General features: G+C 44.7%; 1 protein-coding gene and 1 pseudogene across 1 annotated transcript in view; one reads left to right on the forward strand and one right to left on the reverse strand.

Moving 5' to 3' along the window:
- LOC141129557 (uncharacterized) overlaps positions 1–3,750 on the reverse strand; it is a 40,562-nt pseudogene extending 36,812 nt beyond the window's left edge.
- LOC141126606 (uncharacterized) overlaps positions 1–15,677 on the forward strand; it is a 757,790-nt gene that overhangs the window by 162,547 nt on the left and 579,566 nt on the right. The window contains 1 exon segment of the mRNA XM_073612528.1: positions 10,547–12,000. Coding sequence (XP_073468629.1) covers positions 10,547–12,000 — 1,454 coding nt within the window.

The raw sequence follows: 15,677 nt of genomic DNA on the forward strand, positions 1-15,677 counted from the left end.
CTTGTTTCCCCCTGCTTCCCAGTTTCCCCTGTATCCACCCCCTGTTCCTCACTTTCTACTGTTCACCTCTCTTTCCCCCGTATTGGCCCCTTCCCATCTGACTGCTCCCCTGTCCCCTTATTGCCCTCTTTCCACACTTCTGGTTCCTCAATTACCTTCCTGCCCCCCCCAGTAACCCTTGTCCAACCACTGAGCACCAGTGCCTCTTGTCTCTCTATGGAGCACCTCTGCCCCCCCCGTTCTTGACCTAATAGCGGGCATCCCCCTCCCCCCACTGATCACAAATAATGGGCATTTATCCCCCCCACTCTCCATCTCCTCCCCTGTCCCCTCACTGCCCCCCTGTGGTGTGTCTGGTGTGGGGTGTACATGGATAGTGGGAAGAGGGAGTAACACAAGGATTCTAGCTTGTAGGGGAGTCTGAAGAACCCCAGAAGTGTGTGCTGATTACTAGACTGATCCCCAACCATTAGGCTGGCCACACATTATACAATTTTCTTGTTCAATTTCTTTTAGATAACCTTTACCTATGTAGTGCAAGGGCCGGCCTGACTGCATACAAACTGAAAGTGTTTGAGTATCACCTCATATTATATGGTTTTGGTAAATCTGGAGGAAAGTTGTACAAGGATATAATGTATGTCCAGTCTTAGGCCGGGTATAAACAGGCCGAATGTCGGGGGACATTGGCTGGTTTAAAAATAAAAATGAGGTGCATCTCCCTGTCAGGAGACATCAGGTCAGCGGGGGAGATCACTATACTAACCTCATACAGTGGCTCTGACCGGAGCTGCCAAAAAACTAATAGTAAGTAGAAGGCTTTGGAGTTCATCAGATTGTATGTAAGATTTGTGTCTGCCTGTGTGTGTTCAGCCAGCTAGATATGGGTGGAGTCTCCCTCTAGTGGTGATCAGAGGTATTGCAGGCTGTGCCAAGTCTATCACAATAATCTCCCTCTCCTTCCCTCCTCCACCATACAAGGTTCTCTCCTGGTTTTCTAGTTCCCGTGGTCTTCCATCCTTGTCATGTGTGTGGCAGTGGTGGGATAATAGAGTGTGTGTGCTGTTATACAGCTGTTAACCCTGTCTGGGCTGGGAACTTGGGGTTCTCCTGACAATCTGCCAGCGTGCTGGGTGATTTCTGTGGATATTCAACAAATGGAGGTACCTTGTGTGTTGTCTGACCCCCCACATTCCTGTACCCCAATACTAAATACCCCTCTACTCTATATATTGTGTTGTACATTACAATAGTGCTGACCTCTCTACTCTATATATTGTGTTGTACATTACAATAGTGCTGACCGCTCTACTCTATATATTGTGTTGTACATTACAATAGTGCTGACCTCTCTACTCTATATATTGTGTTGTACATTACAATAGTGCTGACCGCTCTACTCTATATATTGTGTTGTACATTACAATAGTGCTGACCCCTCTACTCTATATATTGTGTTGTACATTACAATAGTGCTGACCTCTCTACTCTATATATTGTGTTGTACATTACAATAGTGCTGACCTCTCTACTCTATATATTGTTTTGTACATTACAATAGTGCTGACCTCTCTACTCTATATATTGTGTTATACATTACAATAGTAGATCTCTCTCCATTGTGTGGATGTGGTGGGAATGGTCGGGGGTCACCTCTCGGCCAATGTTTTTTAACACAGATGGATTTCCTGTTTGTTATTCCAGAGGCTAAAAAAAGGTTCTCCATATTCCAGATCCGCTATTACTAAGTGGATTTGAACGGTTCTTAGTGGATTCAGTAGATTGTTTTGCAGGTCTATGAGTTGTGTGATAAAGTTCCTCCTTCTCCCATTACAGACCACACCACTAGAGTAGTGATCACTTCTTGGACTTTTCATCATCAGGTTTCTGTGTCTCAGATCTGGGAGGTCCGCTCTTCCTTTTATATTCTCTATGTTTTAGAAGGTTGATGTATTGACAAGTTTGTCCATTCTGATCTCCCACCCATGAAACCTCTGCTGCAGCCAGAACCCATTCATTTAGTGGTGATATCTCTACTGCGGATAAATGACAACTTCCAGTTTGGTGGCTATGGATGCTGGAGCCACCACTGTCCTAGCAACCAATCATGCTGTGCGAACTGCCAACCTGCATCCTAGCAACCAATGATGTCATTGGTTCTGAGATGTAGGTGGCACAAATGCCTGCATCCGAGCAACCAATAATACCGCACAGTGTCACTGGGTTCTAGGACACAGGTGGTCAGGAATATGTGATTTAGGGGTGAAGTAGTGATATTTAGTCAGTTTAGTGAATAACATCACCTGGGAGCCCCTTACTCTACTTTCAGCTGCCAGCTTGGGAAATGTCATTTGTAATGAGATTCTGTGGGGAACAGATAGTCTGGTTAGTCTGCGTGTTTTTCTGTGGCATGTCAAAGGGATCTACTTAGCTGGATGCCATTATTATTATGGATTTTTATTTTTTGTTACATTTTTTTTTGGGGGGGGGTTGCTGTTTGACTTTGTTGTAAATGAGTAACCAGGCATAGAGTACTATGTACCCCATTACTCGTTCATGTAGCGGGAGCAGGATATCTGGGGTCCCTTTTAAAAAAAAAAAATATTTCTTTGTTGTAGGTTTTCTAGAGACATTGAACAATAATTCAAATTGTATAATAAAGTAACCATTATACAAAAAAAAGGAGAGAAGTAGGAGGATAGAGGAGAAAGGGGTGGGGTCGGAATTGATGTTGGAAAAGGAGGGGTGCTGGTACGGTATAGGATATTACCAGGGTAAAGAAGACATGAGATAATTATGTGTATTATTTGTCCACAGATGGTTTTGGCAAACAAAAGGCCAACATAGTATACAGCAGATAAAATAATATAACAATATCAAATAGTAGGTAGGTCAGGAAATAAAAATGTAGTCAGATGGAGAAGGCGTGGATCCCGTGGGTTGGTGGGATATTAAAGAGGATATTGTGAGGTAATGATCTATATGGTAAAGTTGTAGGGCACAAAGCAGGTAATGCAGCCAAGAATGCCAATGATATGAGAACTTATCTTGCGATAAATGTGCTTTGGCAAAGGAGTATTCATGTTGAGCATCTTCATTTAAGGTGTGAATCACATTTCTGATGGCTGGTGAGGTTGGTGGTTTCCAATAGGGATGAGCCCGATGTTCGAGTCAAACGTAAGTTTGGCTCGAACATCGGGTGTTCGCCTGTTTGCCAAATAGCAAAAAAATTTGGGGTGTTCGCAAATTTGAAAGTGGCGGAACACCCTTTAAAAGTCTATAGGAGGGGGCGTGGCTTGGAGCTCGAGGGGAATGGAAGTTTTTTAGCTGAGCTCTGCACCTCTGTGACTCAGAAACCCCTTCCAGCACTGATAAAATTGGCGATGGGCAGAAGAAACAGACAACACAGATAGCAATCCACCCCGAGACCCGGCAGCATTCCGGAGAAATTTGAGCCACAATCTCAGAGGACAAGGGGACGTGCTGCTGCCAAGATGGCGCCGCTGGAGCACGAGGTAACAAACAGTAAGGACTCTATGTCGGCCTCAGAAGATATGGGAAGGGACTCAGAGCACCCTGATCACCCGCTGCGCTTCTCAGAAATGACAAAATTTGCAGCAGACATTAAAAATTAATTTGCCTCATCTATTACTGAGAGATCGCAATGCATTGGCAGCTGCTAATTGGCCAAAGCATGCACCTTACCTGCATGCTTTGGCCAATAACAGCACGCTCTTCTGTGAGAGCCATGATTGGCCAAAGGCAGGGTGCCATTGGCCAATCATGGTTCAGGGGGCTGAGTCCACGCCCCACACTATGGAAGGCTGCTTACATAGCGGCTGTACATAGTTTTATGAATGAGAGCAGCAATAAAACTGTTGTAAAGGAAATAATGTCATTTAAAACTGCTCGCGGCTGTAATGTATTGTCGAATCCCGGCAATATACATACAAATCATTGAAAAAAACGGCATGGGTCCCCCAGATCCTTTTGGTCTGGTATGGATATTAAGAAGAACCCCGCACCAAAATTTAAAAAAAATGGTGTGGGAGTCCCCTTAAAATCCATACCAGACCCTTATCCAAGCACACAACCTGGCAGGCCACAGGAAAAGGGGGGGAACAAGAGAGCCCCCCTTCTGAACTGTACCAGGCCACATGTCCTAAACATGGGGAGGGTGATGGGAACAAGGGCCTCATCCATACAACCCTTGCCCACTGATTGTGGGGGTCTGCAGGCGGGGGGCTTATTGGAATCTGGAAGCTCCCTCTAACAAGGGGCCCCCAGATCCCGGCCTCCCTATGTGAATGGGCATCGGGTACATTGTACCTCTACCCATTCATCAAAAAAGTGTCAAAAAAGTAAAAATGACAGGAGACAGTTTGGGACAATTCCTTTATTAAAAAATAAAAAGTGTCTTGCGATGTCCATTCATCTTCAATCACAGTGCTGACAACCCGAGAAAAAAAAAACATAAAACGAAAAAACTCCGCCTCCATGGGTGGCGTCCCCACGACTGCAGCCTTTTTGCGATGACAGCTGTTATATAGCTGAGGGCAGAGACACCCGGTGACGTCAACAGGTGACCCTGCCTGCCTTTGACATTACGTGACGTCACATCACGTCAGAAGGGGGCGTTGTCACTCGCTTATGTCACTCAGCTATATAACAGCTGTAAGTGCAAAAAGGCTGCAGTCGGCGGGATCCTCCGATCGAGGCAGAGTTTTTCCATTTTTTTCCCCTCAGGTCATTAATGCTGTGATCGAAGATATATCTACATCACAGGACTTTTTTTTTGTTTAGTAAAGTAATTGTGCAAAACTGTCTACTGTCATTTTTCCTTTTTTGACACGTTTTGGTGAATGTGTAGGGGTACAATGTACCCGATACCCATTCACGTAGGGGGGCACGGAATCTGGGGGTCCCCTTGTTAAAGGGTGCTTTCAGATTCTGATAAGCCCCCCACCCACAGACCCCCACAACCAGTTCAGGAGGGGGGTGCTCTCTCGCCCCCCTTTTTCCTGTGGCCTGCCAGATTGCGTGCTCGGATAAGGGCCTGGTATGGATTTTTTTTTTAAATTTTGGTGCAGTGTTCCCTTAATATTCATACCAGACCCAAAGGGCCTGGTAATGGATGGGGGGGATTTTTATGTATATTGATGGGACCCGACAATACATTACAGCCGCAAGCAATTTTAATCACTTGCGACCAGCTGCCGCAGTTATACTGCGGCAGAATGGCACGGCTGGCAAAACAATGTTATGTAATGTCGCTTTGCGCTGTGGACACTAGGGTACGTAACGGTTGACCCCCTCTGACATCAAGGGGAATACCACAGGGAAGTCCCCGTCAAGTCCCTGTGCATCAGAGGGGGACGGGGTCACCGGGTGGCCCTGCCCTCCATTACTTAAGAACCGTCAGAAGAGGAGAAGCGTCAAACAGCGGGAGCCTCCCATCCAATCGTGGAGTGGCCTGAGAAAAGAAGATGTAGAAAAGACGCGGCAGTGGAAGAGACGAGAATACCGGAGGAAGAACCAAGAACAAGAACAAGAAGAAGAAGAAGATGGAGGAAGAAACTGAAGGAAGATAGAAGATAGAAGAAAGAAGATGGAAAGAATAAGCATTTAAAAAAAGGAATTGTCAAAAACTGTCTCTTGTCATTTTTAACATTTTTGACAGTTTTTTTGTGAAATGGTAGGGTACCCTTACCATTTCACACAGGGGGGGCCGGGATCTGGGGGTTCCCATGTTAATGGGGGCTTCCAGATTCCGATAAGCCCCCCCGCCCGCAGACCCCCACAACCACCGGCCAAGGGTTGTGGGGATGAGGCCCTTTTCCTCATCAACATGGGGACAAGGTGCTTTGGGGGGGACCCCAAGGCACCCTCCCAATTTTGCCATGATACGTTCAGGAGGGGGGGTGCTCTAACGTCCCCCCTCTTTTCCTACCGCCTGCCAGGTTGCGTGCTCGGATAAGGGTCTGATATGGATTTTTGGGGGGACCCCACGCCTTTTTTTTTTTAAATTTTGGCGCGGGGTTCCCCTAAAAATCCATACCAGACCTGAAGGGCCTGGTATTGAATTTAGGGGGACCCCCACGCCAGTTTTTTTTAAAATTTTGGTTTGGGGTTCCCCTGTGGGGAATTCCCATGCCGTTTTTATCAATGAACTTCTATGTGTATTGTCGGACCGGCAATTCATTAATAGCCGCGAGTAGTTTTAAATGACTTTTTTCCTTTGAAATGTCATTTTGCTGTCAGACTGTTCTAAACATGGGAAACATGCGCTCCTTTACAGGCATACTATAGACACCCCCCACGTATGAAATTTAAAGGAATATTACACTTTTATTGTTTGACTTTAAGCATTATTAAAATCACTGCTCCCGAGAAAACGGCCGTTTTTAAAACTTTTTTTGCATCGATACTGTCCCCTGGAGCAGGACCCAGGTCCTCAAACACTTTTTATGACAATACCATGCAAATAAGCCTTTAAAATTAGCACTTTTTATTTCGAACATTCGAGTCCCATAGACTTCAATGGGTTCTAACGTTCGTGCAAAGTTTAGGTCTGTTCGCAAGTTCTGGTGTAAACCGAACCGGGGGGCTCATCCTTAGCAGGGAGAAAAGATTTATGGGAATAGTGTCCTATAGGGTAGTGGAGGCAGGACTAAACCCACACGTTGCTGCCATGGAGTCCATCAGGAAAGGAAAATTACAGTAAGCATTTTGATAGGAATTGTTCATTTTTTTGCATTAATACATTTCCCCTTGGGCAGGACCCAGGTCCCCAAACACTTGATGTAGTTTCCTAGGCGGGGGGATGTAGCACCCTGATGTTTAAGCAGGGTTGCTCCTAAATGTATCCATCCTCAATCTGTATTCACTGGGATTCCACACAGGAAGGTCTCACCATCTCTCATTTTTACAAGGTTTGTGGGATGGAGCATCTAGAACATGGATGGAGATGTGTGGATTTTATATATGTGATGTCACAGTAATAAAGTTTACATCTTACAGATGATATTTTCTCTCATTTTCCTGATTTAGAGTGGAGATCCAATCGATATAGAATTTGAGGTTGAAGCAGAAGAAGAAGAGATGTATGTGAGGGATGATCAGCAGTCTATGGAGAAGGATGGAATAACGGGGACATTTATAGAGGAGGACACTCCTACAGAGATCAACACAGGTGGGTCATTAACACTAAATACATTCCTCCACCCATACTTCTCACTGGTCCAGAGTAGGGCGGGGACTGGGTGATATCAGCCTGTAATGCCCTGGTCACTTTTCTAAACTGTGTTCCCCATCCTGTAGTCCTGTATTTCTCTCGGATAATCTTCCTTCTCTGTGCTGCAGACACAGTTCATGTATCTAGGATGGATTTATGGAGATTCTGGGGGTTCAGCTGGCAGCAAAATGTTGATTTTCTCTATAGATGTTGCTTATGCCCCGTACACACGGTCGGATTTTCCGATGGAAAATGTCCGATCGGAGCGTGTTGTCGGAAATTCCGACCGTGTGTGGGCTCCATCGGACATTTTCCATCGGATTTTCCGGCACACAAAGTTGGACAGCAGGAGATAAAATTTTCTGACAACAAAATCCGTTGTTGGAAAATTCCGATCGTGTGTACACAAATCCGACAGACAAAGTGCCACGCATGCTCAGAATAAATAAAGAGATGAAAGCTATTGGCCACTGCCCCGTTTATAGTCCCGACGTACGTGTTTTACGTCACCGCGTTTAGAACGATCAGATTTTCCAACAACTTTGTGTGACCGTGTGTATGCAAGACAAGTTTGAGCCAACATCCGTCGGAAAAAATCCTAGGATTTTGTTGTCGGAATGTCCGAACAAAGTCTGACCGTGTGTACGGGGCATTAGACATCTGAGGTATGTGTCTTACATTCTGTCCCATACCCGGATCTAGCGAGATCTCTGACAGAGGAATTCTCCCGGGGTTACTAGTTCTGTTGTTTGCTGGCAGTGCCGGGTGGAGGGATATGTCTGTATAGCAGAGGTAGGCAACCTTAACGAGGAGGAGATCTACCTGAACAACATGGGAAAAGTCAAAGATCACCAGGCACAGTATTGCCCAGTGTCACCTCCTCAAACCTGATTTAAACCTCTAATTGCCATACTACTGTGTCACAATAGTGTGCATTGCACCGCAATCATGGGTGTAAATCAGGTGGTGAGGCAACATATCACCTCCTCACCTTCTGTCAACACACATAGTAGATAAGGGCACTCTGCATGCGCCCCACAACTTCATGCTTCTGTAAGGTCCAAGGAGTTAAAGCAGGTGGTGAGAAAGCAACAATGCTGCCTGCTTTAACCCCTTCTTTTCTGTATTGCACAAGGTGTCAGGGAACTTGCAGAGTGGCCTCATTCACTTGAATGGGTTATGCTTGGTATGTGACACACCTATCAACCATGACACCCACCAACCATGACACCCACAAACCATGCCAGCCATGACACCCACCAACCATGACACCCGCCAACCATGACACCCACCAACCATCAACCATGTCACCCACTAACCATGACACCCACCAACCATGACACCCATCAACCATGACACCCGCCAACCAAGACACACGTCAACCATGACACCTACCAACCATGACACCCACCAACCATGACACCCACCAACCATGACACCCACCAACCATGTCACCCACCAACCACGTCACCCACCAACTATGACACCTACCAACCATGACACCCACCAACCATGACACCCACCAACCATGTCACCCACCAACCATGTCACCCACCAACCATGACACCTACCAACCATGACACCTACCAACCATGACAATGCATATAACTCCTGCTGCAGCTACGACATATGTACACCCCTGGCCACTGCAGCTAAAGGGGATGTGGTTGGGGCAAGGGGGATAAAAACACATTTTTACTCTGGGGTTTTACCACCCCACAAACAAATGTAAATGAACCCTTACTGTTCTGAGCACCCAATAAGGCTGCTTTCACACTGATGTGCTGCAGTTTATCTGCACCACAGGTGCAAAGCAGTGCATCTGCAACTGTCCTGGGTTAGCTGCACTTTGTCATAGACTTCTATTATATCCCGCAGGTGTGGGGCACTTTCTGAAAGCGTATCAAATCTCCTGCATACAGAAAGTGCAGCAAACCTGCAGACTATAATAGATGTCTATGGATTAGAGCAGCAAAGCCCAAGAAAGGGCTGCTGGCACCACTCTGGAGATCACTAGCCGGGATTAGAGGTGGAGTGCAGTTGGTATCACTCCGTATGGGACAGGAGGTGGCACTACAGAGAAGACATCGGCGGGTCAGCAAGCCCAGACCGAGATCTACCAGTCACGTAGTCGTGATCTACAGGTTGCTGACCCCGCTGTATAGTCTCAGACCCGAGACAAGAAGAACTCTCCACATAGTATAGATCTATAACATCTCTCACTTTATTACATAGAAATATCTGTCACACACATTGGTAGACATGCACAGTGTATCTCCTCGGTGCTCGGACCAGCCGCAATGGGCGTGATGATGTTAGAGTGTTATGCTCCGCCCAACGTGCTGACATCATCACATCAGGGATTGGATCAGTGATCAAGCCCCTGATGACCTCATCTGTGGTGTGGTTTTTGTATATGATTTAAAGGGCCAGCGCTGCATATTGTGGAGGAATTCTGTCATACCTCATATCTGGGTATTATGTGAGCAGCTTCCTGATTACTTATTTCATTTCAGGGTGGAATCAGATTCTAGTGGTTTGATTTTATATCTGATGATGTGATTGGAGCACAGACTTTTACATGTTGATAATTATGTGATAACATCCTCAAACTTTGGAACCTTAAACAGAAAGTGATAATGAGGGAGGAGCCAATAACCCAATGATGGTGGTCTTCAGGATCAATACAGTCTTCATCTTGGTTGTTCTCCCCCATCCTCACTCTCTGACCTCTGGTGGGGCTCAGCCCCGCTGTTATTCATGACTAAATCATGGACTAAATCAGGGAGTTCAGGACTTCTTGTGTTGGGAAGATGGCAATGAGTGATAGAGGGGGTGGGGACACTCGTCCTATAATCCCCTCATCACTGTCACTCCTATAAAAGACAGTTCTCGTTGTGTCCTCACTCTCTGACTAAGGTCCATGAATAAAGAAATGAACTGGTAGGAGATCAGAGGACCCATTTACTAGTTACCTTGAGGGGGGGAATTGTAAGATCCTCAGAGACAAAGCTGCCTGATGTGGGCGGAGTCCTGATTTAGGGGAACCAATCTGCTCATGTCTAGTAATAATCTTTGTATTTCTATTTTAGTAGATGGACGGGAGATGAGGAAAACCTCAGAGGATTGTCTCACTTTGTCTCCAGACTGTAAAGTAGAAGATGAGGACATCACACAGTATAGTCCAGGAGAAAACCCGACTACCTCAAATGTCCATCCGGCACCACACAGTGTAGATGGACCATCGTCTTCCCCTTATCCTGAGGAACCTCAGACTGTGCGGGACGGGGCCGTCCTTCCAACAGAGAAGAGGTTTTCCTGTACTGAGTGCGGGAAGTGTTTCCATTATAAATCCAAGCTTAATGAGCATACAAGATCTCATACAGGAGAGAAGCCGTATTCCTGTCCTGAGTGCGGGAAATGTTTTTCACAGAGGTCTTATCTTTCCACACATCAGAGATCTCACACGGGGGAGAAGCCGTATTCCTGTTCTGAGTGCGGGAAATGTTTTTCAGACAAGTCCAATCTTTCCACACATCAGAGATCTCACACGGGGGAGAAGCCGTTTCCCTGTTCTGAGTGCGGGAAATGTTTTTCACAGAAGTCTAATCTTTCCACACATCAGAGATCTCACACGGGGGAGAAGCCGTTTCCCTGTTCTGAGTGCGGGAAATATTTTTCACAGAAGTCCGATCTTTCTATACATCAGAGATCTCACACGGGGGAGAAGCCATATTCCTGTCCTGAGTGTGGGAAATGTTTTTCACAGAGGTCTTATCTTTCCACACATCAGAGATCTCACACGGGGGAGAAGCCGTATTCCTGTTCTGAGTGCGGGAAATGTTTTTCAGACAAGTCCAGTCTTTCCACACATCAGAGATCTCACATGGCCGAAAAGCCGTATTCCTGTTCTGAGTGTGGGAAATGTTTTTCAGAGAAGTCTAATCTTTCCTTACATCAGAGATCTCACACGGGGGAGAAGCCGTTTCCCTGTTCTGAGTGTGGGAAATGTTTTTCACAGAAGTCTAATCTTTCCAAACATCAGAGATCTCACACGGGGGAGAAGCTGTTTCCCTGTTCTGAGTGCGGGAAATATTTTTCACAGAAGTCCGATCTTTCTATACATCAGAGATCTCACACGGGGGAGAAGCCATATTCCTGTCCTGAGTGCGGGAAATGTTTTTCAAGGAAGTACCATCTTTCCACACATCAGAGATCTCACACGGGGGAAAAGCCATATTCCTGTCCTGAGTGCGGGAAATGTTTTTCAGACAAGTCCAATCTTTACACACATCAGAGATCTCACACAGAGAAGAAGCCGTATTCCTGTTCTAAGTGCGGGAAATGTTTTTCATACAAGTCCTATCTTTCTAGACATCAGAGATCTCACACAGGGGAGAAGCCGTATTCCTGTTCTGAGTGTGGGAAATGTTTTTCACAGAAGTCCGAACTTTCCACACATCAGAGATTTCACACAGGGGAGAAGCCGTATTCCTGTTTTGAGTGTGGGAAATGTTTTTCAGACAAGTGCAATCTTTCCACACATGAGAGATCTCACACGGGGGAAAAGCCGTATTCCTGTCCTGAGTGCGGGAAATACTTTTCAGACAAGTCCAATCTTTACAAACATCAGAGATCTCACACAGGGGAGAAGCCATATTCCTGTCCTGAGTGCGGGAAATGTTTTTCAAGGAAGTCCTATCTTTCCACACATCAGAGATCTCACACGGGGGAGAAGCCATATTCCTGTCCTGAGTGTGGGAAATGTTTTTCAAGGAAGTCCTATCTTTCCACACATCTAAGATCTCACCCGGGGGAGAAGCCAAATTCCTGTCCTGAGTGAGGGAATTGTTCCTCACTGAAGTTCTGTCTTCCTGTACATCAGGGATCCCACACAACCCTTGAGGTGTATTAGTGCCTTGAGTGTGGGAAATGTCTTCTATATGAATGTTGCTGGACATCACAGCTCTCATGTGGTGAAGAAGCACACCCTGATATACACCTCAGATATACTCCATGGCTGATCTCCATCATATAAGAAGCAGGGGGATATATTTGTGGTGAGTGTGTGAAGGGGGGTGTGAGTCCCTGGATGTCCTTTATTATTGGCCCGTACACAGGGAGGACTTGTCTCACAAATATCCCACTTATATTGTGTTTTATCACTCCATGTCAATGTGCTATGTCTATCTAAACAAGGATGGACAATGTCACTTGTCATTTGTAACACTTTGTATTTTGTAACTGATTTTTCAATAAGAAAACTTCCAATAAAAACGATTAAAATATAAAAATGGAGTCATTGCCTTTCATTGATATGTGATGTAAGCTTTGCAAGCACTTAGTGTTCTCGTTTGTTTTAAATTGTTGAATGAATATGACAAGAATTCACCCAGCTGTGATGAATGTTGTCCATATTTTATTTCATACAGTGATTTCCTATGATCACTGGCTCCCTCTAGTGACCACAGTGCGGTATTGTTGTATTTTTACTAATGGAAGCCTTTTACAAAAAATATTTCATTATGGCCACTAGAGGGAGCTGACCATCATAGGAAATCACTTTGTTAACTACTTCAGCTCTGGAAGGTTCCCCCCCTTCATGACCAGGCCATTTTTTCAAATTTAGCACTGTGCTAAATAGCGCTGGAAATTGCGTGGTTATGCAAAACGTTTTAACTTTTTTTATTACATAATACATTATATATATATATATATATATATATATATATATATACCGTATTTATCGGCGTATAACACGCGCCGGCGTATAACACGCACCCCAAGTTTAGGAGGGAATTTTAAGGAAGAAACTTTTAGGAGGGAAATTTAACCACTTCAGCCCCGGAAGGATTTACCCCCTTCCTGACCAGAGCACTTTTTACAATTCGGCACTGCGTCGCTTTAACTGCTAATTGCGCGGTCATGCAATGCTCTACCCAAACGAAATTTGCGTCCTTTTCTTCCCACAAATAGAGCTTTCTTTTGATGGTATTTGATCACCTCTGCCGTTTTTATTTTTTGCGCTATAAACGGAAAAAGACTGAAAATTTTGAAAAAAAATGATATTTTCTACTTTTTGTTATAAAAAAAATCCAATAAACTAAATTTTAGTCATACATTTAGGCCAAAATGTATTCGGCCACATGTCTTTGGTAAAAAAAATGTCAATAAGCGTATATTTATTGGTTTGCGCAAAAGTTATAGCGTCTACAAACTAGGGTACATTTTCTGGAATTTACACAGCTTTTAGTTTATGACTGCCTATGTCATTTCTTGAGGTGCTAAAATGGCAGGGCAGTACAAACCCCCCCCAAATGACCCCATTTTGGAAAGTAGACACCCCAAGGAAATTGCTGAGAGGCATGTTGAGCCCATTGAATATTTATTTTTTTTGTCCCAAGTGATTGAATAATGACAAAAAAAAAAATTTACAAAAAGTTGTCACTAAATGATATATTGCTCACATAGGCCATGGGCTATGTGGAATTGCACCCCAAAATACATTCAGCTGCTTCTCCTGAGTACGGGGATACCACATGTGTGGCACTTTTTGGGAGCCTAGCCACGTACGGGGCCCCGAAAACCCAGCACCACCTTCAGGATTTCTAAGGGCATACATTTTTGATTTCACTCCTCACTACCTATCACAGTTTTGAAGGCCATAAAATGCCAAGATGGCACAACCCCCCCCCAAATGACCCCATTTTGGAAAGTAGACACCCCAAGCTATTTGCTGAGAGGCATGGTGAGTATTTTGCAGCTCTCATTTGTTTTTGAAAATGAAGAAAGACCAGAAAAAAAATTTTTTTTTTTCTTTTTTCAGTTTTCAAAACCTTGTGACAAAAAGTGAGGTCTGCAAAATACTCACTATACCTCTCAGCAAATAGCTTGGGGTGTCTACTTTCCAAAATGGGGTCATTTGGGGGGGTTTTGTGCCACCTGGGCTTTCCATGGCCTCCGAAACTGTGATAGGCAGTGAAGAGTGAAATCAAAAATTTACGGCCTTAGAAAGCCTGAAGGCGGTTCTTGGTTTTCGGGGTCCCGTACGCGGCTAGGCTCCCAAAAAGTCCCACACATGTGGTATCCCCGTACTCAGGAGAAGCAACAGAATTTATTTTGGGGTGTAATTTCACAAATCCCCATGGCGTGTTTGAGCAATATAACATTTAGTGACAACTTTGTGCAAAAAAAAAAAAAAAAAAAAAAAAATTTGTCTCTTTCCCGCAACTTGTGTCACAATATAAAATATTCCATGGACTCGACATGCCTCTCAGCAAATAGCTTGGGGTGTCTACTTTCCAAAATGGGGTCATTTGGGGGGGTTTGAACTGTCCTGGCATTTTATGCACAACATTTAGAAGCTTACGTCACACATCACCCACTCTTCTAACCACTTGAAGACAAAGCCCTTTCTGACACTTTTTGATTACATGAAAAAATTATTTTTTTTTGCAAGAAAATTACTTTGAACCCCCAAACATTATGTAGGAAGGCCAGTATGGTGGCCTGAATTTATGGGAGGAGCCCGGGGGGTATTTAAGCAGCCCGCTCACCTGTGGTGCTTGTCGGTTTCCTGTGCGCGATATACGTCACTAGGCCGACTATTCGATATACCAGCGTTCGCAAGTTCTTGCCTTGCAAGTTCCCGTATTCGATATTCCACTCAAAACCTTCGAAGTCCGCGTTTTCCGTTCGTAGTTTGTACCACGCGTCTGGCTTGGCTGTCGCAGGTAAGGTCCCGTCGGACTTTTCGTTTTTCATATCATGTCACTAAACCGTGATTTCAAATTTTCGTTTCACTCGCATTTCACAAACTGCAATGTATATCGCTCGTACTTTCGATATGTTACCATTTCGACAGCACTGCGACGCAGACGTCGCTTCATTTCTAGCATGTCGGTATCGGTAGACAGCCATAGCCAGTCGCAATTTGCAATTTATCAAGTCAAGTTAGTTCGATACCAATCATTTCTCATTTCGGAAACATTTCTAAACTCATTTCTGACATTTCAAAAATTGCAATTTATCAAGTCAGTCGATACCAACCATTTCTCATTTCTGAAACATTTCTAAACTCATTTCTGACATTTCAAATCATTTCTCATTTCAGTCACTTACCGCGCTCCGATTCGAATCCAGTCGCACCAAAGGTGCGCCGATTCGTTCCGGTGTGCCCCAGTTATTACGGCCTCATTTCTATACATGCACCAGAGCTACGTTATTGTCAGTCAATTTGTACCTCTGCCATGGTTATCATTTCATTTCCACGTATCACGTTCCGACATGAATTCAGTCGCATGAAAAAAAAAAAAAAAAAAAAAAATGCACCGATTCATCTCGGCGTGCCCCAGGATTGGCCTCATTTCTATACATGCTCCAGAGTTACGTTTATCAGTCAATTGTACCTCTGTCATGGTTATCATTTCATTTCCATGTATCA

The sequence above is a fragment of the Aquarana catesbeiana genome, linkage group LG02 (assembly GCF_042186555.1).
Source record: "Aquarana catesbeiana isolate 2022-GZ linkage group LG02, ASM4218655v1, whole genome shotgun sequence".
Classification (NCBI taxonomy): Eukaryota; Metazoa; Chordata; class Amphibia; order Anura; family Ranidae; genus Aquarana; species Aquarana catesbeiana.